We start from the raw sequence: 26,878 nt of genomic DNA on the forward strand, positions 1-26,878 counted from the left end.
AAGTGGTAAGAGTAACATGGCTAATGAGCTCAGTAGCATTTTAACTTATATTATTTTGTGGAGAGTAGGAATGATCAGGGTGAATGTTTTGTTTTTCAGTTAGACCAGTCATAAACTTTTAAACTTCAGAGTGTAAACCAAAATTAAAATGGTAAAGAGTTATAGTGATGGGTTATTTGGTAAGCTTAAATTGTGTCTCTTTTCACACCTTCCTACTGATCTACTATGGCAACCCTTATATTCCTTAAATGCCCAGAATTTATTCCAAAGTAATAAAAAGCATTGGTTATCTCTGGGTAAAATGTTGTTATATACTATTTTATTGTGCATTTTTCATGATATTTTTATCTGTTCATTAAATATATAAAAAAGTATGTTTTATTATATTTAAAGCAAAGCAAAATACAGTACACCTAACACTGCCTTTAATATTACAATCTTAAAATAATTTTAAAACAAAATGTGATTCTGTGATTATTATTAATCGTGAGTTGCTCAGTTATTTCTTTTATTCTGATCTCTATTAGGTCATCATTACATGGAGTTTCATTTGACATTTCTTTTGACAAAGAGAAAAGCATTCCAGTATCTACTCCAAACAGAGGACTTACTAGGTCTGTGAGCAATGAAGGCCTTACACTAAACATCAACCGCATGCCGAAACATATTAGAAAAAATCTGTCCTTCAAACCAGTAAATGGAGAAGAGGAAAATCAAGATATTGAAGAGGAAAAGGACATGGTACCTCATAAAGACATAAAGGCCAATCAATCTCTTAACACAAATCAAAAAAATGCCAATGAGAGCAGCCACTACAGGTTTCCAAACGGAGCTCTGCAAAACAGGTCAGTTCTGGATGATTTTGGCAATCAGATTGAGCCACCAAGCATTGAAGAGGCTTTGCAGATAATTCATGACACTGAAAAATCTCCCAGAGTTATTCAACCAGACCAGATTACAAATGGGTTCTTTCTTCACAATCAGGAAATGAGCATCTTGAATTCAAACATTAAGCCAAATCAGTCTACCCCTGATATAATTACAGACACAAAAGGTACTCTAAGTCCTGTGACTGACAATACAGAAGTAGATACTGGAATACATGTCCCTTCAGAAGATATTCCAGAAACAATGGATGAGGATTCTTCTTTGAGAGATTATACTGTAAGCATGGACTCTGACATGGAAGAACCATCTAAATTTCTTCAGGATTATGACATGCGAGCTAGCAGTCACAGAGATCAATTAAGTCCCTGTCCCAGCTCAGTAAGTACTAAATCACAGGCAGGCAGCAGTGCTTCTTCAAGTTCAGGGGTTAAAATGACCAGCTTTGCAGAGCAGAAATTCAGGAAGCTGAATCACACAGACAGTAGAAGCAGTGGAAGCAGTTCTCAGAAAACCACACCAGAAGGTTCTGAGCTGAACATTCCTCATGTGGTTGCTTGGACTCATATTCCCGAGGAAGCATCTGTTCCTCAAGGGAGAGACACTACCCAGTTACTGGCTTCTGAAATGGTACACCTGAGGATGAAGCTAGAGGAAAAGAGGCGAGCTATTGAAGCACAGAAGAAGAAAGTTGAAGCTGCATTCACAAAGCAGCGGCAGAAAATGGGAAGAACAGCATTTCTTAACGTTGTGAAAAAGAAAGGTGATGGAGTATCACCTCTCCGAGAAGAAGCAGCAGGAGCTGAAGACGAGAAGGTATTCACTGACAGAAATCGGTTGAAAGAAAAAGAAACTCAAAAATCAGATGAACAAACTAGTAAGACTTCAGAAGTAATAAAAGAAAACCCTGAAAATTCTCATAGCAAATGGTTAAAAACTGCTACTCCTATGGATGGTGAAAAGCAATGGAATTTAGCAAGCCCCTCAGAAGAAAATTTTAATGAAGGAGATATCTTAGAATACACGAAATCTATCGAAAAGCTAAACTCTTCCCTACATTTTTTACAACAAGAAATGCAGCGTCTATCCCTTCAACAGGAGATGTTGATGCAGATGAGAGAGCAACAGACTTGGGTTATTTCTCCTCCTCAGCCTTCTCCTCAGAAGCAGATTCGGGACTTGAAGTCTTCAACAAGGCAAACAGGAACTTCGTCTCCCATTGCACCTTTCTCACAGGAATCTCCTCGCTCTACACATCAATTTCCACAGTCTTCCAACAGGAAGAATGCCTCTTTTCACGTTAAAATGCAAAGGACTCCTAGGCCAAACGAGCTGAAAATAACACCTTTAAATCGTACCTTGACTGCCCCGCGGTCTGTGGATAGCCTTCCTCGTTTGAGGAGATTTTCTCCAAGTCAGGTTCCCATTCAGACTAGATCATTTGTTTGCTTTGGAGATGATGGTGAACATACAGGTGAGCCTCAGTTACGGGGAAATCTTTTGAAGGATGTCAAGCCTACAGAAGAGGTGGTAAAAGAAGAAGGACCAAACCTGCCGAAACAGTGTGAACTGAAGTTAGAGGAAAAGGAGATTAAGCCTATTGAATCTAATGTTTCTGAAGTATTATCTCAGCCTATCACAGAAACTGTCTGTGTCACCCCAAGTGAAGATCAGCTAAGCCAACCGATTTTACCAGCACCAGCTCCCAAAACAGCTAACTTAATTGAAGTTTCCCTATCGGATTTGAAGCCACCAGAAAAAATGGAAGTATCTGTTGAGAAATATGAAGGTGAGAGTGATAGAGAACAATTTGAGGATGACCAGAAAGTGTGTTGTGGATTCTTTTTTAAGGTAAGAGAACTAGTGGAAGTGTATGTCTGCTATTAAGCTTCCTTTGAAAGGGAACTTCTTAATCCAGATATGGATTTCAGTGATGATTTTCCATTGAAGTCAAAGCAGGTGGTTCTGCAACTCTAAATGTACAAGCATATCTTTTGCACTTGATGATTAATTTGGCATTGCAAGAGTGGTGAGATTCTACCATGCTGCAGTTCTGAGCATACCAGAGTATCCCTTTCCATTAATAGCTGTGGAAGAGTTGATTTTTAACATAAGCTTGGGTGATCGTAATTAAATATGCTCGCATTTTGCCTCCACTTCCCCATCCCACCCCCAGATTTAACTATAAGGTTTTGAAGTACATAGCAGCCTGCATTTTTAAAACATTGACTGTCTCAGAGTTGTACTTTAGAGAGCCTTTTACCCTCTCATGGCTGGCTGAGGAAGCATAGTCTCCGGAGACTCCCTTTTGAAGTTGGTATTTGGGAGCACTCCCTGTTGTCTTATTAAAGGGTTATATTCAGACAGGCTTTTAACTGTAACGCACGTTGTAGGAGAGTGGTCTAGACACTGAAAGCCATCAAGATTTTGAATTTGGAATACCCCAGAATCTTGTATCATATGTCTGAGGTGTGCTTGCTTGTCTGGAAGTGTTCCTCAGTTCTAACAATACACCTGGCTTGATCAGCAGACATTACTTTTTCATAGTTACGGGTTTTGGTGATAATTACCTTAATCTCTGTATACATAGAGTCTTCCAAAGCTGAATACAGAAGTTTATGCAGTGTGGGTTCTGACTCTAAACTAAAATCACTTGGGGTTTTTCCCTAGGGATATATTTCCCTGTCTTTCTCTCTCCTTTTCATTATAGTTGTTGTTGTTGTTATTTTTATTTTATTTCCACTATTAAATTGTCCTTATCTCAACCCACGAGTTTTACCATTTTCTGATTCTCCTCCCCATCCCACCGGGGAGGGGCTGCGTGGTACTTAGTTGCCGGCTGTTAAACCATGACAATTTCACTTAGCAAGTTTTCTCATATCAGTGTTGAATTTCATGTTTGACTTGAGAAAGGAGGAATCCTTTTATGAAAACTTTTTAGTAACCTTAAGAAAAATATTTTAAAATAAACTTCAAACACTGCAAAAGTATATTAGGATATTGTAACCCAATGTACAGAATTAAGTGTCTAATGGCTTGCCAAAGTCAGTTGCTGAATTCAGAGATCTTAATATTTTTGGGTCCTTTCCTTCAAATACTGTTGCTGCTAGGATGATCAAAAGGCAGAAAATGATATGGCAATGAAACGAGCAGCATTATTGGAGAAGCGTTTGAGAAGGGAGAGAGAGACTCTGCTTCGAAAGCAGCAGCTGGAAGCAGAACTAGAACATAAGAAGGAAGAGACAAGGTAAAAGTACATGTTCTGATCCAAATGATCAATAACTGTGAATGTAAAAATGTCTGGTTTAGTTTGAAGTGTAACTTAGGTGTCAAAAAATTGCATCTTAATATCCAAGATATTTAATTCTAGAGTCAGATGTGCTGAGGAGCCCAGCTGAAGACACATGTCAGCTGATCCTGCAAAATCAGCAGGTGGCATCAGTCTGTTGCTCACGCTCAACATATGAGCTCTGCTAGCCTGAGTGAGGCTCCTCAGAGCACTGCCCTGCCCTGCATTTCATATTCTGTGGGAGAGTGTATCACCTGGGGCTTCTTTCTGCACAAATGCACAATGCTCATTCAGTTACAGTAGTCATGCTAATAAACATGGTTTTGATTTTACTGGTAACAGTATCCCAAAAGGCTGAAACTGTCTGAACATTGGGGAAAAAAAAAAAAAGGCAAGTTCCTTTTACTGACGTCTGACAACTCTAAAGTTTCAAAAATCTGACACTTGTGTTGGCCTTACTGGGCTAACTAAAGCTGTTACTCTGGAAAGTTTCTACTGCTGAATTTATTTGATAATTATTTTAGACGCAAAACGGAAGAAGAACGTCAGAAGAAGGAGGATGAACGAGCACGGCGAGAATTTATTAAGCAAGAATATATGAGAAGGAAACAGTTAAAGCTTATGGAAGAAATGGATACCGTCATAAAGCCACGTTCCCTCTCAATCAAACAAAAAAAGCCACGTCCAAAATCAATTCATAGAGATCATATTGAATCACCTAAGACGCCAATCAAAGGTCCACCAGGTAACAAATGTTCATGTGGGAAAAGAGTCTGTTCATGCTAAAACACCAGCTTGTTTTTGGGTACTGACAAGCACATGCATTTAGTAGTGTCTTGTGCTAAATTGAAGCTGCATGTGACCAAACTAGAAAGCAAAATTTGCCAGAAATTGAGATGAATGTCACTTACCTGCTATACGTGCATGCATATATCAAGAAACAAAAAGGTTAACTGTATGAAAACCCACTGGAGGCACCAATGTGTGTTGCAAGTTCCATACACACCCATGTATTCTTCACTAATCTCTTCTTGCACCTGTAGAGCTAAGAATGAATAAAAGTGGAGAGGTAAGAGATTGATAAATAAAATGGTTATAAGGTAAGAGTATTTAAACTCCTGCTTAGTACAGACAAAATTAAAATTAAAAAGTTACTTTTACATTTCATGGGGTTTTCTATTTTGCTCACTGACCTACTACATGTATAGTATTGACATAGCAGCACTAATCATGTGGAACAATTTAGCATTCTTTTAGATCCCACGTAACTGCAGTAATGATTAGAAGTATTGCTAATTTACAATTAGAAGACTGCCCGGTCATCCTTTTTGTTACAGCATCATATAGCTTTGTTATTCTGCTGCATTTTCTCTAACTGCCTTGGTCCATCTTCCAGAGTGAAGTATTCCCTTAACACCTTCCAGTAATCCATCCCAAGCTTTAAATTAAGTCTTGTAAGCTCTCTTTCATGAAGACTTACCTAGCTTTGATTGCTTTCTTTGATTTGTGTAGTGCCAATATTCCCCTGTCCATGCTTCACATCAGTACTTAGGCTGGGACCATCCCAGTTGGCTGCAAATGGCTGGGTATCAGCAACTGTTTAGATGAAGTGTGCCACATATGCATGCAGGTATATAACATATGGGTGTAAGAGTGTCGTATATAAAACCTCTTACTGACTTTCTGATGCTGGTGTTAGATCTAATGAACAGACTCTATACTTGCGTAGGTTTATGAGCCTTAACTTTGTTTTTATCCAGGTTCACAGCTTTATCATGTTTTTTCAGTATCTAGTCTTTCATTGGCATCGCTGAATACAGGGGACAATGAGAGTGTGCAGTCAGGCAAGAGGACGCCAAGGTAAAGCTAAAATAACAATTTCACTTAATAAAATTTGATAATCAGCTATGTAAAACTAGCATGAATTCTAAAGAGGTCATGTATGTATTGTGTACTCCAAGAACACGTAAGTTTTCCTGATTTGAGGCATTGATAGTTTTCCCTGTCAGGCATTAGGGAACAAAGCCATCATAATTTGTTTCCCAAATTTTACCAAGTAAACCAGTTGGGCAGCTATAAATGAGGTCAAAACAAAACACCATTCACACAGCCTCTTTAATCCACCTCCTTGTGTTCAAGACTCAACGTGTGGAGAAGTTCCTGTATTTTTTTCCCCTTAGCAGTCATACACGGAAGTATTAAATGTTCACTAGGACTTCAGCCTTTTCCAAACTACAGAATTTATTCTGCATTAAAAATCACCTTAAAATAAAAAGGGATTAAAATAAAAGATGATGTTTGATTTTTATATCTGAAATCTTTATTATAATTCAGAGGAAAATTATTGTTTCTGTGTAACTACCTAATTATATTTGGAGAAATACTATTTTTTGTGTAGAAAAGAAATGGGGAAGAAAGGCAAAGCAGGAATAGGGGTTTGATAAGGACTACTACATGTTATGATATCACTTGTCATGTTTCATGCCAGCTACAATTACTAATCAACTCTGACATGCCTGCAGCTGGTTTCAGTTGACTTCAATTTTCTTCATGTCTTGAGAACTGACTTTCTGGTTATTACGTAAGAAACTAATGAAATGATCCAAGTATCCTAACATCTCTTGTCATCTCTTAAAAGTGAGCAGTTTTAATTGGGATGGGGATTTCTTACAGCTATATTAGCTATTCAGAAAGACTTGGTGTATCTTATCTATACAGACTTTACAGGAGATAACCCCAACCTATGTAGCTTTAGTTGTACAGTGCTGTACTGTGCTTGTAATGAACCAGCACATCTTCCCCTGGCTTTGAGTTTCATTTAGGTGGTTGAGACTTCTAAAATATGATAAAATTTGGTACAGATTGCTGAAAGTAACAGAGTTACCAAAAGAATTTTCAGAATCTTTCCAGACCTATACTTGCACCTTTTTCCTCACATCAGAATTGTCTTCTGATGATCACGCTGAGTGAATTTCAGTGATACCTTTGAGGTTTCCTTCATGCAGGTGCTAATCACAAGAGGTGTAGGGTATATTATAAGCTGAATTTTCTTCCATTGCTGATTTTACTGGAAGTTAGGGTGCAGATAGACATTATTAAATACCACTTTTTTTCCTTATTCTTTGCTAGTAGTGCCTTTCTTCTCACTTGGAAAAGCTTTCATTCCAAGCTGAAAATTTGTCTGGTTTTTTGCAGTAGCCACAATCAAAAAAGCTTTAAATATCTCTTTAATAATTTAAGAAAACATGATAGTCTTGCTTAGACCTTTAAATTCAAAACCATTCACATTTGAGTGCAGCCTGAGGAATTACAGCATCACAAGTTACTGCTTGTGAAAACAAAAATTAGGAAGGAAATTGTTTTGCTGTCTTAAATACAGCAGTTCTCGCTACCAGTTGCTATAATGATAAGTACAAATGAACTGTATTTTTACTTCACATTCATCATTCTATCAGGAACTGGTTTGTTTGCTGCATGCAATAACGTTGTTTGCTAATGTAAAAGTAATCCAATTTTCCACTTAGTAATAATACTCCACAGCCTAGAATATCTATTAGGTTTATGTCCGTCATACATAGCCCAAAAATTTATGAACATCCACCTCACCTGAACACCAACTTCTTGTATAACTCAAAATACTTTATACAGGACATGAATGCAGTTATCCGTTAATTTAATCTGTAAATACTATGCATTTAGGTTTATAGTCTACAATTCAAATAATTGTGTTCTACCTTAATACAGTTTGCCTTCCTTTCATATTAGAAGACTTCTCTGCTGAACATTGACATTTTTTTTTAATAGATTTTAAAATTAATGTTTAGGTCTGAGTCTGTGGAAGGATTCTTATCTCCAAGTCGCTGTGGTAGTCGTAATGGAGAAAAAGATTGGGAAAACGCATCTACAACTTCTTCAGTTGCCTCTGCTACAGAATACACAGGTCAGTGGTAACAATATTCAAAAAAGTACCTGGCCATTACTGGTTCTATGCATGAAAAGTGTTCAATTATCTTTACTTGGTTTCCTAAAACTTGTTTGAGGACGCTTTCATAGAAATGTTACTTTTCACCTCTTTTGAAATAGATAATGACAATACAAGGTTAAAATTTTACGTCCATATTAAAAGTACTGACTCAATAGCAGTTGTGATAACCAGAATAAATTGCACTTAGGCTCAGAATAGCAAATGGGCTCACAGATCGCTCTGCACTTAAGTAGTCTCTCTAGCAAGGCAAGAAGAGTTGAAATCTAAGCTCAATTTAGAATAGAGTTGCAAAAAACAAATTGCAACAGGAAGAAAAATCTGCTTAGTGATGCGAATTTAAATATTCTAAAAATTGGAAACAAATATTTAATTTTTTTTTAATTATTAAAAACTTTAAAATCTGACTTCTAACTCTTTATTATATTAGGAATCAAATAATAATGGTATTTGCATCCCTTTTCTCCAAATACACAGCACATGATGTTGCAAAGATCCTGCATCATCAGGATTATAAAAGCTTTGGTTTTGCCCACTGAATATGACTTCAGTAAATCAGAGTAAAATAACATTAGGTGTTTTTCATAAACTTCTAGGGAGATCAGTTTTGATTGATGGGCCTGCATAGCTCTGTCTGTACTGGCAAATGTTTGTTCTGAAAATATTCTTGTCATCTTTTTGCTGAAATAATAACAGGCAATTATTTCCTGATTTTCAGAATGAACACTTTGCCTTTCCAGACTGTAGTTAAGTAATGAACTTCAGTTTGTGTCAGTTTGTGCCAGATGCATGTCAGATTACATTACAGGAGGGACAGTGAGACTTTGCCTGGGTAGTCTTGCTGAGTTCTCGTGAACACCTATAGTGCTGAAGATCATCTTTTAATGATCATTATGTAGAGCTTATTTTTATATGAAGGAAAATACCGTTCCTAGGAATGGAACAGAAGGCTTTTTTCACATGTTTTGTTATCTTCACTCTGTCGGACTTCATGCAGCTTTTGTTCCCAAAGCACAGACAAAATGAGATTTAATCTTAAATGTAATTGGTAATTGCTTGTGTATTATGTTCCTTTCTGAGATTCAGAATTGGTACTTACATGTTGGTTTTTTCAAATGGTCTTGATATAAGTACATATTTATTTCAGAAATCAAAACAGAGGAAATATCTCCTTCAACCAGATGAGTCAAGTCTTTTTACAGACAGAATAACCTGACAGGTGTCAGGCCAGATCTTTTATCCATGTTTTTGGGTAAAACACTTACGGAATTCCAGGGAGGACAGGCTATGATTACTCTAAGCACTGCATCAGCTTCATTGTTATACCTCTCACCCTTGAAATCAGAGGTGTAGATGAAGAAAATGAAAGCATTTGCTCCTTCCTGGACAACGGAAATATTAGTAAGAAAATGCAGGATGTTTTGTTGTTCATAGAAAAGGTCCTCTGAGAGAAAATATATTTACAAAGACTGGCAATAATGATTTAATAACGAAAGACACAGTTGTAAGTAAATTCAGTAGCTGCTGAAAGAATGACGTTTTACTTGTTTGTGAAATTTGTGATCTCTAGCCTAATTTTGTTGTATTCCTGGATTTGTGTATTTATGTATGCAAAAGATCCGTACCAGAAGTGCTTCACAGCAATTAAAGTAACTGTTGGCTTATTGATTAACTTAGCTGGTTTGTAATTCCTCCTCCATAGGACCAAAGCTCTTCAAAGAACCCAGTGCTAAATCCAATAAGTATATAATTCAGAATGCGCTGGCACATTGCTGCTTGGCTGGAAAAGTAAATGAAGGTCAAAAGAAAAAGATACTGGAGGTAAGGGTATTTTTCCTTTAAAAGCATAAATGCTCGAGTCAAACCATGGTCAGAAATTAGGAAGACACTGAAGTATAAATGCACGTATCAAAAGGAATCTTGGAGGTTGTGCCAGCTCTTAGTGAAAGGCTGGAGTAACTTCTGTGACCTGCTGCCTGTGTGACAGAAAGGTTCTCTAGTACTGCAGAAACAGTATGTGCAGCACAGGAAGCTGAATTAATTGACATGTTTATTAGTAGCTACTGCTTGTTTAATGTGGGAACTTCAATATGTAGAATATGATAATTTGCTCACAAACTTGCTTTTCCTCACATGAAAAATATCCACCTTAGACATACAGCTGCTCCAGCTGGGACCTCTAGAACTAAAGCACAGATCTCTCGTGAACAGAAAGAACTGAAATACATCCCTCCTAGGCTTTTCTCCAGTTTCCAAGCAGTAGGGCAAATTCAGGACTTTGTACTACAGAAGAGGTGCCTTCCAGCCTTTTCTCTTGTGCTGGTATAAAGCTTTCTGAAGATGCACAGATATTGTAAGGTTGAGAACTCGGGGACTAGTGTGTTTCCATGCAAAAGGAATAACACAGGCCCTGAGCGCTGAGAGTAACAGCACTGTTCCTTTTACCAACGGTGACAAATTTGACAGATTAAATAGGTCAAAGAACACAGAGGTACTTGGTATCTGGATTTAATTTCTTTTGTGAAAAAAATGTCATGACAGTATTTCTTCCCTTCTCTTTGTAATTTTTTCTGCATTCATGTCTAGATGCTGCCTCTTCTGCCTTTCCAGCTACTTTTTGGAAATAAGTGAGAAACCAGGGCAGCCTTTTTCAGTTCAAGTAACTGGGAGCATAATAACCCCCAGAAATCCCAAGAAAGAAAACTGTAAAAAGGTCATGCTTAACTGTAGGATGCAGTATATGTCACTTGGTAGAAGCTGTACATGTTCAGGGCACACATCCTGTAGAAGTTGTGTTGGATGGAATAGGAATCTGAAGATTTCAGCCAATAAAGAACCCTTGCTTAATACACTTCAACTGGCTTTATGGTTTGACCAAACTTGAATGGATTTAGGGGTGACTGAAACCCCGTTTTAGCACTGGAGGGTCTTTCCAGGCACATGTAGACCTATCTAAATTTCCTGTTGCGAAAATTGCAACTATTAGACCTGCTTGATGAAATGGATCAAAAAATTTTTATTTGGTCTACAAAAAATTTGTTAGCATGTCTGCCCTTGAGGTTGAACTAAACAAGTACACCTGAAATTGTCTACATGATAAGGTTTTGCTTGAGAAAGATAGCTGCCTTATGAAAATTCAGGTAAGTGAAGTATAGCGAATTCTAATTGAAAATAATGCTTTTTAGTCAACAGTTAGATGTAAGTCTCAGCTGTGGTGGGAACCAAATTCAAAATGATAGTCCAATGATTTTGAATGTTTTCTAACTACTACTGCAAAATTCATACTGTGAATCTTTTTCTTTCTTTCTTTTAAAGGAAATGGAAAAATCCGATGCCAATAATTTCTTAATCTTGTTCCGGGATTCAGGCTGCCAGTTCAGATCTCTGTATACATACTGCCCTGATACAGAAGAAATCAATAAATTAACGGGAATAGGTCCCAAATCTATCACAAAGAAAATGATAGAGGGACTGTATAAATACAACTCTGACAGGAAGCAATTTAGCCACATACCTGCTAAAACTTTGTCTGCCAGTGTTGATGCAATTACCATTCACAGCCATTTGTGGCAAACAAAGAGACCAGTAACTCCTAAGAAACTTTTACCCACCAAGGCATAGTAGATGGGGGAAAAAAATTGCTTCAGACAATTATGATAAACTTGCACTTCATCTTTACTGCCTATAGGAAATAGATTTCTAGTTGCCAACAAGACTCTTACAATTTAAAACTGGACACCAAGTTCTATTATCATGTCCAACTGGAATGTAAACACAGTGTTTAAGAGTGCAGAAGAGTATCGCTTAGGTGAATAATTATGAGTGATTACAGAAATGTTTTGACTTGTGTGGAGATCTGTATGTGCTAATACAATATATAGAGTATATTTGCTCTGTATTTTGATTAGATACACTGAAGCACTGAATGTTCCTCTTTAGTGACTCAAACTAAGGGTTTTTTTTTTACATCTGTTGCCTTATGTTTGTATTTGTGCTTGTCTTGAAATATTTTTTTCTTTCACTAAAGAAATACTACTTAATATTCTCAATACCATTGAACTTTGTGTACTTAAAGACTAAATAATAAGTTTTATGTCACTGAAGAACAGCTGAATGGGTCTGTTCTGTAAGGTCCTTACTGTGTGCTGTAAGAAAACCAAGATTTGTTCCCCTGAGTATTTATAATTCTTTTTCAATTAAATAATACTGATTTGCTCATAGACTTAACAGTAAAGGAGAAACCTTTGAACTGCTTGAAGCTTCCTTCAAATGAGTTATTTAACAACACAGGGTGTAGTTGGATGATGCAACTGTTCCTATTTCAGTAAGTTACTGTCTGAGATGTAATGACTGACCATGTGTGCATTCATAATACCATTGAAATGCAAAGTAAAAAGATTTGGTAGACCTCTGAAACAGTTTAAGCAAATGTGCGTTATTTTGCAGTGTTCCAGATGAAGAGCGCAAGCACATGGTCAGGTACTGCTTGTCCAAGGAAGGAATAGGAACTTGTGAAACATTCAGAACTAGATCCCTGATGTTTGCGTGACAGAACACTAAAAATATTCAGAAGAATCACAGAATTCACTAAGTCACAGATGTTTCAGAAGTCGTGTATCTAATCCCATTGATTTTATATCCAGGTCACTGTCTGTTCTTCCTCGGATCTGCCAGCTCAGACTTAAATCACTTTTCTAGGGAATAGACATCTGATAAGAATTTTCAGTGTGTCTTAGTAAATTGTTTTCTTGACACAATCTAACAGATGATGTCTTGTGACACTTAGCAATTTTAAATTACATATGTCAAAAAAGCCTAAATGACATTTCAGTAAATTTCTAATATGACCATTTACGAAACCAAACTCTAGGCATATTTCAGTATTATTTATAAAGGGCTGCATTTTATTTCAAAACAGTGTTTAATTATTTCATAGATCACTATTCTGTTTCAATGTTTGTTTCTTTTACGATTTGTTTTTAACATAGCACTGTTCTGAAAAAAAACAAAAACAACAACAACTACAGACTTGAAGCCTCCCCTAAATCTGTGGCTATTTTGGTAATGTACACCAGAGGATTTGTTGGGGGGGGTGGGGGGTGGGGGGGTGGGGCGGGAATCTCATTCTCAGGAAAAGACTTGAATGATTTCTGATTCTGTTCTGTTTCAGTGTTGTGATGACTACATTAACATAAACATAAGACAGTATTGTGCTATAAGTATGTAGTCCGTTCTGTTTCATGGGGAGACTAAAACTATGTTTGTATTTCTCTCATTAAACTGCTTTGAGAGAAACTATGCCTCACTATGATGTACTCATTTACTTATAAAAGATGCACAGGAATGAGATGTCATTAAGCAGTTTAGAACAGGACTTTTTTTAAATTATTATAAGGCCTTAGGCATCAATGCATCTGGGTTATAAACAGTTTCTCAAAAATGCTGTCAATTTTACTGTAATTTATGTTCTTATATTTATGTATATTTGTTAAAACTGTAAAAAAAAAAAAGAAAAAACACTTTAAAATACATGTTTAATATGTATGTGGCTTAAAACTGTTTGTGGTTAGCTGATTCCTACTGTTTGCATGTATATCACCAGGATATGTAACTCTAATATTTCAAGTGTATACATATTGTGTATATAGGATATAAATAATATTAAAAAAGGGGAAAGAGGGTTTGCACATTCTGCCTGTTAGACAGTTCGTACAAATACCATTGTATGAACATCCTGAAATAACAATATGAAACTGTGTATAATATATAGTGATTCAAGAAACCAGGAGGTTGGTATTAACTGATACACGTGGTGAATAACTTCAAAAGAAGTTTTATCGTGGGAGGCTTTCTATTTCTAAAATCTGTACTATGATTTAACTGAAGATTTGCAATACCATAAAGACACATGCAGCGATCTAATCAAAGTGAGCTTAAACTCACGACAGGAATTATTTGAGTAATTTTAAATATTTCTGAATGTATTATGAAATCTACATTTGTCAACAGGTTAAACACTTGTGCAATGTCTAAAAGTAGAATGTGAATAATGCAGTTGAAAATTTCATTGCTTGCAGGATTAAGTTTTACTTAATACAGGAAAAGTAAAGATATAGATATGCTTTTCCTTTTTAAGCCTGCAGATTTTCTAATTACAGTGGATCTTTGGTTGGAATCATGTTTAAAAAAAGAAGGGGGGGGGGGTTGTGAAGAAAGAAAGCTTTCCATAAAGGCCAGTATTTATCACTGACCTTTTCAGAACACACTGGTGCTTTCATCAGGGGTATTATTATTGTTGCTACAACTGAATTGCCAAACTCTTGTCTTAGTTTTTTGAGCAAAATTTCATAGTCTAACAGTCATAATAGCTACTGATTTATTTTTTTTTTAATGTATGACTGTTAGTTTTTATTATTTGGCTGTTTAAAGCCAAATTCAGCTATTTAATTATGATATAATGGGCACTGTTTAAAAATGTACAGTGGATTGTGTGCTTACTTGTCCACTTCTCTGGAGCATAGCTTCCATATTTTTTTTCAAATGCTGTGCTGTAAAATATTGTCATTGCTACTTACATGGTACAGTGTAGTTTTCCCTTTCATTTAAATAAAAGCATGGCACCAAAAGTACCATTTTTTTGTTTTCTTGCTTACATCTAAATGTAAACTGAAATTATAAAAAGTTCACATGAATGTTTAAATCTTGTTTCTTCTCATATTTCCACAACATAGAAATTGTAGGAAATATGTACCATTTTTATTTCTCCTTTTGTTCCCCTTTGTTTGTCTTACTTTCACATATAGTTCAGCTTTCTGATGTTACCAGAGGGAGGCTATTGAAGAATTAGGCTCCTCGTTTCATTCTTGAGGGCAACATGGTGTTACCCTGTTCTCTTCAGAAGTGAGTTTCATACCTGCAAGTCAACTGATTAACTCGTGTACTCTGGTTAGGTTCTATTGTTCCAAAAGCACTGAAACTTATCGGTCCATGTAACGGCCTTGCTTCAGCTGGCAAGGTTTTCAGTCAGGATCAGCCAGTCTTACCTTCATTAAGACAGCTAACAGAATATGACTTTTAGTGAAATAACTTGTACATGTTAGTGGTGTGGTCTTAAATAGAAATCATGTCCAAAAAATAAGGTGTCCTCTCCAGATTTGTATATTAGCAGTTTTTTTCTGGTCCAGATTGTGCCTTTTGGGGGGTTTTGTGTTATCCTGCTGGGTTGCAGACCAAGAGCAAGCACTTGCTGAAAGAGGACATGACATCACCAGACTGTCAACAGGCAGACGGAACTGTTGGACTAACTTACGCAGATAAGGAATCTCAAAATTTCAGAGCTATTCAAAGGGCAGCTTTTTTTGAAATTGAAAACTAATGCGCTGGAAATGAATAGCCATCCCTCCTCCCCCTCAAACTGGTTATTTTTCAGTCAGCTCAATTGGTTCCCTGTATGGCATCACAAACAGGCCGATACAAGTAAGGACTTATGTTGGAACGCAAACACCCAGTTGCACCCAGAGCAGTTATTTTTTCAGTGGCGTGCACAGCTCAAAATTTTCATCTAAAAACAGCCTTTGTACAGACAGGCTTTAGAACAGACTTCATTTTCTCTATTCTTTGGCAAGTAACACCGTAGTTGAGAAACTTCAGATCACGCCCTGGTTAATTTGACAGATGTCTGATGTTGTACAGAATTTGCACTGCTGCAAGATCCAGTGCAGAGATTGGTATTGCCAACTGCAGAATAATCATCTCAGTTACACTCGGAACCTAAACTTTTGTATCAGTCACCACACAAAGGTGATGTAAAAAACAGCTTTGTTTCATAAACCCAGCTGTACTAATTAGGTGTAGATGTCAGATGTCTTTTTTTCCCAACAGCTTCATAACTAAAGACACAGCTTTAGTAATGGCTAACCCTTTAACTATTTGTATCTTTTCAAATAGCAAATCAGCATTTCTTTACTGCCTTGTTACTAAGTTAATGAGCTTAATAAGCAGTCTGAAGAATTGTGGCTGTAAAGATCTATCCTGACAGCTGTGGCCCTTTACATCTGCTTTTACATTTTCTAATTAATAAAAAACATTAAAAAGAACCGGAAAAAAAAATCCAAACAAAACCAGAAATAATCTTATTCCAGGTCTAGATGGCAGGTAAAAAGTCAGTATTTTCAACATGCTCAGCAGCTTTGTTCATTTATGAGCAATTTGCTTTTAAAAGCAAGCTATTCCATTTAGGAAAAAAGATGTGAAGTGTGCTTGTGCATGCAGATAAATGCATAGTTACTTTCAGGCTTACTTGCTTACACACAGATATAAAAGAAATACACTTTATTTAGACAATCACAGCAGAGTTACATTTGGTAGTGAGGTTCCTTCAGCTTATTTCCTTCTAGCAAGAAAGAAAAGCAGCATCCTTGTCTGTTTTATTCCCCAAATTACTGGTCTTCCTAAGAGGCAGGGAAGCAGTGTACAACATACGCATTTAAGAGCTCGGTACAATCTCTTTGGGAGATGGAGTTCTTAACGCCAGGCTTTTTATCAAATTTCTGCATTTGAGGATAATGCTGATGGAGGCTAGACAGATCAGACAGATGGAGGCCTCTGATCAGAAAAGCTAGTAACAACTAGGACTTCAAGTAAGGATGGAAAACAGAGAGAGTTAAGCATTCCACTGAAAAATGCTACTAAAAACTTTCTTCAGACTCTTCAACATAATGAACAACCGGATGTATAAAATACTTACGCGTGCGTAATTCATTACCCACTGACAAATTTGTTCAGCCAGATACTGAAAGAATTTTTTTCACTTCAGATGCGTTTCAGTTTTCGGTTAATGGTATGTGAATTTTATGGAGACGTACAAAGTAATATCTATAGGCATTTTTATGTCACTGTTCATCTGTTAATGGAGTTTTGCAGAAAGACTAAAAGCTAATATGAAGCTTTCCATCAAGACAGCTCTGTCTTATCCTTTCTACATCATCAATGATCTAAATGTCTGCAGTACAAGACCTGGCAAGGCCCCACAAGCCTCAATTATTTTAATTACCTGAAGCCGGATTATACTTTGGCTCAGTATTTTTCTTGTTTAAGCTACCTGAAACTGGAGCTATGATGCTGACCTAAAAAATCCCCCTACAGATTGTGCAAGAATTTTGCTGAGCTGGCAACCAGACATTCTGGAAATCCTTTCTTGAAATGAGTAAAAACTGTTTCCAGAAGTAAAATTTTAAACAGAGGAGAGGTTTTTTGCAACTTTTTACAAGATCATGCACACATAATGTCAAATGTAAAGTTGAATGGCTCTATTATGACTGAAAATCAGGACTGGCCCATTTTTATAATAGCAACACAAAGATGCTCTGCGCAAGCTGCTGGACTCCAGTGGCAGAGCTTGTGCAAAGTTAGCACTGGGGAATAATTCTAAGAATGTGTGTAGCCCTGCTGATGTTGGCTGTGGCCAGCTGCAACACCTGTAAAATAGTCACACAGTTACTATTTTTTCTGAAGCGTTCCAAGAATAGACTGTAGTGCCCTGTCTTGTCACTAGGCAATGCTTAACTCCTCCTCTACTAACCCTGATTTTCAAGCTTTCTGAAACCCACACCCAACAGCTTGGCTATTTGTGGGGGTTACCTTCTTTGCAATAATGACTAGGGAGTTCAAAGCAAGATGAGGCCATCCCAAAAACATCTTTCTATGCCCGAGCAAAAAGGTAAGGAACAACCAGAGAACAGGGTCTCCCACTTGCCCTTTTCCAATAGGATGCTACTGTGTATCCTCACAAACATTGAAGAGCACTGCGGCTGCCCTCCAAAGCAGGTGCATCAAGTAATGCTATGTATTCTTTCATACCTCTTCCTGAGGATGGATACTCAGTTCTTGAAATCTTTTTCCCAACTACAGGAATTTTCTACTTCCTTGTGAAAGGCCCGGCATTCTGAGCAGGAAACAGAGTATTTAAATTCAGAATTTACTCCTCCTTTCAGGTCTATAACTGGGGAGAAGCTTTACCCTTCTTTCATCCCAAAACTCTCACCCTCCAGAGAGACAGTCACAGGTTTGATCTTAGGACTTCCACTGAAAACAAAGCTATTGCACAAAAGAGGTAAACCACAGTAACACCACTGTGAAACAAAGATTACATTTAAAAGCATGTGTGTTTACCTAGTGTTTTGTAGATTAAAGAGTTTAAAATGGACTTTTCTTATCTAAGTGTATTTGTTTAGGCAATTAAAGTCATCTTGTTTTTCCAGGTTCCCTCTGATTTCTATCACGATTGTATTGTATGTATTGGGAAACGGTTACATTTCTATAATTACATTTTCTATTAATCAGTGCCTCCAAAGGCAACTGAGCATCAAGCGATAGCTTTAGAAATAAATGGAAGGATTTGGTGTTTTACTAGCAAATCAAGCTTCCTGGGATGCAGTGCCAGGACCTGAGTGTTGCAGAAGGAACCATCAAGTTCCACACTCCTTGCTCATCCCTGGCAGAGCCCTCCCGTGCAGCCCAGTGGCACTCCTTGCTGGGCAGCTTGTTGGGACATTTCTCTGTATTTCTTTGCGGAAAGGAGAGCAGGAGGTGGCAACAGCGTGATTCCGCTCTGCCCTTCAGCTGACCCGCAGCAGAACAGTCTGCGAGCAGACTCGGACTGACTGTGGTTCTTCACATTGCTAACCATAGCGCGGATAAATCCCTGGCAGCCTTCCCTGAATCTCCGATACGTGTCATACCTGCGTAATAAAAAAAAAAAAAATTAAAAAATTAAAATCGGATCTCTGGTACACCCTTTGTCAGAAAACTGTCACCGTCTCCATGCTGACAAGGCCTGCCCGTGCGCTGCGCAGCGCCCGCGGGGGTTTGCCAGTGCTGCAGCAGCGCTGTAACGGGGCTGCTGCACCTCGAGGCGGGCCCTGCGAGCAGCCACACCGCGGGGGCGCCGCGGGGTGACAAACACCGGCACAAGTCACGTTATACCGAAACGCATCGTCCCGCCGCGGACGCGCAGCGCAGGCCTGAGCCCTGCGAAGCACGCGCCGGGTTCCGCCCGTCCCGGCGGCGGCGGCGGCACCGGCCACGGGGAGCCCCGGGCCGGCGACAGCGGGCAGCGCACCCCGGGCGGGGCGGGGAAGGGCCGGGGCCGCACAGCCCCGCCTGGTTGGACACCAAGTCGCCTACGAGTAGTCCTCGCGGCACCGACCCTCCCCGTCAGAGCCGTTCCTCGACCGCCGGGGAGGCGCCCGCCGCTCCCCCGGTACAGGCCCGGAGCCTTCGCGGAGTCTCGGCTTGCCGGGGCTGGCGGCTGCAACCCCGGCAGCCCCAGCCCGGCGCTAACAAAGCAGACCCCGCCCCAGCGCGGCGGCGGTCGCCACCATCTGTCCCTCCCGCCCCCGCGGCGCGGGCGGTGCCCAGCCGGGCCGGCCCCCGCCCGCCCCCTCTCGCTTTCCACTCAGGCAGCGGCGCGGGCACCCCGACCGGGGCGGCGCGGGGCGGGTGAGTCCTGGGGCGCCGCGCGCCGGGGAGTCGGTGCCGAGGGTTGGGGGCAGCCGCAGCTCCTGTGCGCAGTCGAGCGGGAGCGAGACACCGGCACCGGGCCTGCCCCGCCGCCATCTTCCCCTCAGCCCCTGCTGCCGACGGCGCGACCGGGCCGCTGGGCCCCTCAGGTGAGCGCCTGGCTGGGCGGGACGGAGGGCGGGGGACCGCGCCGCGGAGGGGCCGGGGCCGACTGACCGGCGGCGCGGCAGAGGCCGCTGTCGCAGCGCCGTGAGGTGGGCGCTGCCCGGCGGCCCCGGGGCTGCCTCGGCGAGGGGCCGCCCGCGTCCCGGCCCAGGCTGCGGGCACGGCCGCGCCTCCGAGGGGAGTATCGTCCCGGCTGCCGCTGCGGCGGCGACGCCCGACCGGCGCCGTCCCTTTGTTGTGGCGGGCGGGCGCGCGCTAGGGGCCGCGGCGGGGGCTGAGGCGGGCGCGGGCTGTGCCCGGTTGCGGGGGCCGGGCGGGGCTCGGCGCGGTGTGGGCCGCGGTGTAGCGCCCAGCCCTGTCGCCAGCCGGGGGGGGATTTCGTCTGGAACTGCGCGAGAAGAGGAAAAGAAAAAAAATTGGGAGCAAGTGCAGTTGTGGGTTTTTTTGCAGTGGGAACGCGTTCGTCCCTAGTCCGTGTGACTTGCTTATATTCTTTATTTTTCTGCATTCCTTTTTCACTTTAACGTGGAAGTATTGTATAATTTAATGTCCCTCTTGGCGCTGGCGATGCAGGACGCGCCGGGTGAAGTGCGAGCGAGCGTTCCTGCGGGGGTGATGGATGCGAAGAGCCCTGCCCGTCGCGCTAGAGCGCGGGGCGGTGAGCATTACCGCGGTGGCTCTAAAGCAACAGCTGACCTAAGCAGGATAAAAAAAAAAAAAAAAAAAAAAAAAGGATTACTAGAGGACAAGCTAGTGAAAAATCTGTGAGGAGGAGAAGGCTAGTACACAAGAGGATGCTTATTTGTTACGTATTGGAGTAGAGAAAGGTTTCAGTTGTAAAGTTCAGCTGTACAAAGTTTGGTGAAGGTTTTCTGTTAAGAACCTAATATGTTCGACATTGTTTGAAATAATGAATCGCACAGTCTCTTAGGGTAAGGTGGGTGTCAGTGAGTTGCAATGACTGTTGGGGGAATCAATTGTAACAAAAAAATTTGGCCTATAGATTTTTAAAAATTTTTATTTGTTTTTGTAAATTCTTTTGATTTAGAATAACTGGAAGATGATTGAGGGCATGTCAGAAATGGAACCACTGGGTACTGACTGGGCCCAGGGTCCCCTGTGGGGCCTTTGTAGGCAGAACTCCAGAGTGGCCTCTGGGCAGGCCCAAGGGTCGTATGTAAGTGACTGTGGGACAAATTAAAAGGTGAAATAACTTAATGCAAAACAGCCAGCCTTTTAAATATGTATTAACTGTTCACATTCAGTTTTTCTGTGACATAGCTTACCAGGACACTGATGTTATGGATATGCATTGCAGCATTCATTGAAGTCAGTGAACCGAGACTTGTAATTAGGTTTCGCTTCTCCCATTAAACGTACTGCCCCATGCTCAGTATGACACTTAACATTTGAACTGTAATATTTTTTTCTTGTATTTCCGAGTAGTTGATCTTACATTCCTTGCCCAGTTTTGTGAATGCTTATTGTATACTATCAGCGATCTGTTTCAGATTATAAATAACATAGTTCTAAAATAAAAATTATTCCTTCACTATTTACTTGTTTTCCAGGATATTAAACCTTATTTCAACTTTCTCTCATGTGAATGTATATACATTTTAAATTTCTTCTGAGGGAGGTAACTTAGAGAAAGATTATTTAGGTGCTTTTTTTAGACACTCTAGTTTGTAAACATTTTCCTGACAGTATTTTTATATGCACAGGTGTGTATATATATTTATTTTTTTTAAAAGGATTGTTTTCTGTGCTTACAACAACATGAGAGGACTGTTGCTTTTGCCATGTTCTTAGAACATGAGATGACAGAACAAGAGTGAAATCTGTCTGGAGAACTTAGGAGTAGGTGGTCTGTGTTCTGAAGAGCTTGTTTAAAAGTCCATTGAAGCTATAGAAAAATACGTGCTGTGTTCGTGGCAAGAAGGTGTTTGGGTCTTTTCCTTTATGTAGATTTATTAGGAAGATAACAAATGGCAAAACTAAACTAGGGGAGGATAGGGGGAAGTGAATAGAAGAATGAAGGAAGGAGGACAGTCATGGAAAATGCTGTTTTGAAAAGACTGGGTAAGATAAGAAGTTTGTAGCAAAAAACTGATTGGTAAAAGGCACCTGAAACGTTAAGCTCTAATGCTTATTTACTTTCATTTCTACCTCAAGCTAATGCTGTGCTTCAGTCATTCTTGAGTGTTAGTGCTTGAGCTGATCAGATTGTAATGTTACATGCCATATGTGCTGGCAGAAAGCAATATAGTGGGATGGACCAAAGATGCAGCTTGAGCTCTAATCTTGAGTTTCCCTGCTGTTCTTTGCTTTTTAATTATTATTGTTTTTATTTATAAACATACCACTGAATGTCAGAAAAACTGGTATATTTCATAGGGGGTGATGTATAAGCCTATGTGTATTTATAATTTCATGGTAGTGTTACAGCATTGCTTGTTATTCTGACAGTATAATGCATATAAGGGGAGCCTGAGCTCATCAGCCTAAAAAGACATCAGTTACGTGAAAATCTTCTCTAGTAGGTTTACCATTGTTTTCTAGCTAATTGTATTGATCTGACAGCAAATGCACACTAAGTATTTTCAAAATATTGTTAATATGAGCTTATCGGTGTGCTTTGACTCCAGTTCAGTATCCAAATTATGTTTGGATATTATATTTTCCTGAACAGGCCCCCTAAAGTGTTGTTAAAAGTCCTATATCAAAATGGAGGGTGCTGATCATCCTTTAGCCAAAGTTACGTGGGCAACATAAATAACATAAATGAAGTGTTAGAATTGGCAAAGGCTTCATGTTCAGGACAAACCTGTTCTTTTAAAACTACAGTGGAAAATGGAAGACAAGTTCTTGCAGTTGCTAGTTTTTACTTAATGTTGTTGCTAAGTTGTACTGATTATGCTCATTTTTTAAATCAAAAGAATATATAAATAATTAATTTTAAAACTATCTTGAAGCTTTGTAGGGTGGCTTCCTGTTTAGACTTTCAATTGGATCCGGCAGATCCAATTGAAAAGAAAGCTGGACTGCGTGTTCCTTTCTTCAAAGGGAATCTTGATCTGAATTTTTCTAGCAGTTTTCTGATGAGAAGTCTCAATATAGCTTTGTCTAAGTTTTACTTTGTCTTTTGGCAAGGAAGTTAATTTAACTTCTATAAAAATCACCAGTGCCATAAAATGTAACAAAAGAGAAATGCAGATGCATTAGGTTAGGTTGGGAATTAGGATGTTAATACTAAACTGCTGGTTAAATGTGTGTTGGTTTCTTCCTTCACCCTATAGGGGTAGGGTTTTTTTTTTTTTTTTTTTTTTTTTTTTTTTCTCCTCCGGGACCAAAAATCCATATCCAGTTGCCAAAACAGGAAGTTGAAATAGTGCTAAAACATAAGGAAAAAACCTCTTTCTACAAGTTCTGGCTTTGGATTTGTGTGTCTATCTGCTTTCTTTCCTGCAGTAAAACTTTCTGCAAGACAGATTTTAGTTTCTTCCTCTGACTTCACTGGCTGAGAGTGGGCAGGTGGTCTCTGGGTGTGTCTTCCATGAGACCCATCAAGAACTTGCTGATTGGAGTCTTCTGTGACTACAATGAGAATTAAACCCAGCCATTTTTTTTTTTTAAAGCTAGGCCATTTCATCTGGCACAATTGGGTCTCTCTTGTTCCAAAATAAACTGTGCTGCTGTAATCGAATGCTTTCCTAGTCAAATGTTCTGACAAAAACTTGGAAAAAAGTTGGCATACAGCTGTGAGGAAGATGGAAAACTTGGGGATTTAGACCATGTAGTATAAAACCCCCTCTTATTAATGCCTAATGTTTTGTATCCCTTCAAGTTCATTAGCATTGGTTTATTATGATCAGTGAAAAGTTTCACTGGAGTGTTTGTGTCTTCCCCCCTTCTCCAGTAAATAATTAATTTCTTGTTAATACTTTGAGTGTCTTACTTGGATTGCTGTAACTTTTTATATCTGTTCTTTGATTTCTTATTAGTATTGTCTGTGCACCTTTCCTAATAAGAGATGGGTAACTAGCTTATGGGCTACAGTTCTCCAAGGCTGAGGTATCTGGAGGCTGCATCATCTCTCCAGCTTGTTGTGGGAGCTAAGTTACCTGCAGCTGGTTGTCTTCTGTAGTTGCTAGGTTTCTGCCTAAGTAAATGGTTGCATGAGGGAACTAAGAAGTATTTTTATTTTCGCTTTTGAATTAAAAGGGGTAGCAGCTGGGGTAACTATAACCTACTTTTGTGGACATCTTGCTCAGTATTGTCATCTCTATTTGTTAACTTTACTGATCACTGTTATTCCACCGTCTATCCTTTTTCCTGGGGATATTGCCTCATGCTGACGGTTCATTGCTGATAGTGGCTGCTTCCCTGCTTTTTGGTGCACTGTTATTATCAATTTAAGACAGGTTAAGACTTTGCTGCTACTGGCAGAAAGCAAAGCTCTGTCAGTTCCTTGTGTCAGCATTAGTGCCCTTGTGTCCAGAGTGAAAAAATGTTTAATTTGCACCTGGATCAGAGGAGTGATCTAGCTAACCATATAGCTCCATTGTGGGTGCCATGAAATGGCTGGGAATGTATGGCTGAGTGCAGAGGTGAGAAGAGGGACTGCTCCTTTCTGCAGTAACACGGGCTTAAGTTGAATTTTTCCAAATGTGAAGTAGCACTCTTGTAGCTGCTGGCTTTTTTTGAAGAGCTTCTGATGAGGTGATGCTACGTGGCTTGGCTGTGTTACAGGGTTTCTCCCCATATCCCCAGATAGTTTTCAGCAGATCAACTTGGGAGCTACAGCTCTAAAGCCTTTTTAAGGTTTAAAAAAGAAAAAAAATTGAACAGCCTGTACTTTAAATTGTACTTAAGGAGCCGTGCAAGAGTTAGTCAGGAGCAGGATTTATTTTAGGTTTCCTAAGAGAAGTACATGGAATACTCTCACATCCACGCAGGAATTGTGTTGCAAAGGAGCTTGGACGTTGTGTCCACGGGAGCTTGAAACAAGCTGACTGCTGGCAGCTGGGGCCCTGGCCTATCACTGCCCCAGCTGCATCTTCCCGCTTTTCCTGTCTGCTGGTTGGAAAGCTCTTTAGGTCATTGAGCCACTTCAATACATGAGTTGGTGGAAAAGCTAACACACTGACAAAAGGTGAGAAGTGCTCAGGGAGGGTGAGGGACACGCAGGTGAGTGAATGGGACTGGCAGTCAGTGGTCAAACTGGCTTAGGCCACCTTGGGTTTGCAGCTTTAGATTCTTCATAAAGCACGTAGATAGAAATAGGTGTCCTGGACGAGGAATGAAAACCCCTAGCTTAATTGTCACACACACTACTTAAAAAATGGGGTAGGGGGGACACTGCATTTTTAGCGTGCTGTGGTTTTTGTATGTGTTAGAAACATTTAAGTTTATATGTAAGATCTCTAGATAATGACATAGTAACTGGCTCATTTTTATGCTCTTTGAACTTCAGTGTTTGCATTTCAGAAGGGAAAATTTCACATTTTGCAAACTTGGTAAGCACAATATTTTCACACTGCAAGAGGATTGATTTCTTGATAGGTTTGTTTATCTGCGCCCCTATATATGCATAGGACAGGAATAGAAAAGGTACAGATATATTGTTAGGTCTTAATTGTGGCTTCATAATCAATCTCTTAAAATCAATTTCCTAATCTTGTCTATTTAATTCTTGTAATGCTACAATATTCTGTCATATAAAGCTGTATTTTTATTTTTTTAGTAGCCAACATTCATCAACCAAGCAGAACATAAGATACTGATCATAGCTAAAATTCTCTCTTCCCTTTTAGGCTGCCATCATGACGGCTGAAGAAACAGTGAATGTTAAAGAAGCTGAAATAATTAAACTAATATTAGATTTTCTGAACTCGAGGAAACTTCATATCAGTATGCTGGCACTTGAGAAAGAAAGCGGGGTCATAAATGGCTTGTTTTCGGATGACATGCTTTTTCTAAGGTAGGACATCTTTCTCTGGTGCTTAAATACCATATATATAATAACACACAGTTGGGCAGCCCCATGCCGCTAAGCAGGAGATCTCTGCCCTCATCTTATGCTGCTTCTTCCTGATCCCAGTTCTGAGGTCCAGCCCTGCATCATGTTCGAGTTCTGAAGTTGACAACATCCTTCTGTTAGCCACTTCAAGTAACTGACTAGGCAGCATCAACATAGGTGGAGTTAGATTTTTGTGTTTGTTTGCTTGTTCATTCATTTTAGCTTGGTTATTTTTCTGGCATGCCAATGAATTAAAGTGGGAAGGAATCTTAACGAGTGCTGGTGTTCATGCAGGGTAAGTCAGGGAAAGCACATGAGCAGGAACAGGAGAGCAAGATCTTGTTGGCATCAGAGATCTGTTACCTGCTTACTGTATCACGTGGAACTGAATGTGTAGTTTATTGACTTCTAAAATAAATATTTTGACAATATTCTAGTGCTAAGTTCTAGGATGAGTAGAGTGGTTTTCAAAGCTTTTCCCAAAAAATACTATCTGCGTTTCAAAATAATACATTTCTATTAAATTTAGTAATATGAAAGGGGTCTGTGCTATCATCAAGGCGTGAGAGCTGGTGTGATTTACCATTCAGGGTACTACCTACCATCAAAATCATTAGGAGTCTCTGTAGATGCATACTTTTTTTTAGCATTGCTGTTTTCTATTCCATGCCAAAGGAACTTAATAACTTTGTAGAAGCATAAGAAAATAATGTATCCAGTTGTTCTTAAAACATCATAAAATATATTCTATCACTGAACAAGATTACTCACCTGGATTTGCTTTTGATTAGAATTGTGGATATTGGAATAAGATTAAATGAAAGAAGAATTAGAGAAATATTACAGTTATTAATCTTACTTGTTTGTTTCATGCTTAGCTTAGTTGGATTATACCTCTGATTAGAAATTCACCCCTTCCTTGTTGATCTGGACCTTTTATAGAGAACTCTGTGTGTGATATGAGGGTATGAAGAAACTGAACTGATCCACTTGTGCAGTTCAGCCCACTGGCCTT

The 26,878-nt window shown here is 39.5% G+C and overlaps 2 protein-coding genes across 7 annotated transcripts in view; both read left to right on the forward strand.

Moving 5' to 3' along the window:
* The window catches only part of CAMSAP2 (calmodulin regulated spectrin associated protein family member 2), a 91,201-nt gene extending 76,416 nt beyond the window's left edge, over positions 1-14,785 (forward strand). Inside the window, exons 12-18 of one of the 2 annotated variants that reach the window (XM_037404955.1) lie at positions 528-2,736; positions 3,996-4,132; positions 4,699-4,919; positions 5,962-6,034; positions 7,999-8,114; positions 9,859-9,977; positions 11,472-14,785. In XM_037404955.1, the coding sequence (XP_037260852.1) occupies positions 528-2,736; positions 3,996-4,132; positions 4,699-4,919; positions 5,962-6,034; positions 7,999-8,114; positions 9,859-9,977; positions 11,472-11,777 (3,181 nt within the window). In that variant the 3' untranslated portion in view covers positions 11,778-14,785. The remainder of the gene's footprint in view (positions 1-527; positions 2,737-3,995; positions 4,133-4,698; positions 4,920-5,961; positions 6,035-7,998; positions 8,115-9,858; positions 9,978-11,471) is intronic. The other variant, XM_037404956.1, reaches the window with a different exon arrangement.
* Positions 14,786-19,499: 4,714 nt separating this feature from the next.
* The window catches only part of WDR47 (WD repeat domain 47), a 28,022-nt gene continuing 20,643 nt past the window's right edge, over positions 19,500-26,878 (forward strand). For 2 of the 5 annotated variants that reach the window (XM_037404161.1, XM_037404164.1), the window contains exons 1-2: positions 19,501-19,825; positions 25,658-25,824. In XM_037404161.1, the coding sequence (XP_037260058.1) occupies positions 25,667-25,824 (158 nt within the window). In that variant the 5' untranslated portion in view covers positions 19,501-19,825; positions 25,658-25,666. Of the gene's footprint in view, positions 19,826-25,657; positions 25,825-26,878 lie in introns of all 5 variants that reach the window. The other 3 variants (XM_037404162.1, XM_037404165.1, XM_037404163.1) reach the window with 3 other exon arrangements.

This window comes from Falco rusticolus, chromosome 11 (genome assembly GCF_015220075.1).
Source record: "Falco rusticolus isolate bFalRus1 chromosome 11, bFalRus1.pri, whole genome shotgun sequence".
NCBI lineage: Eukaryota > Metazoa > Chordata > Aves > Falconiformes > Falconidae > Falco > Falco rusticolus.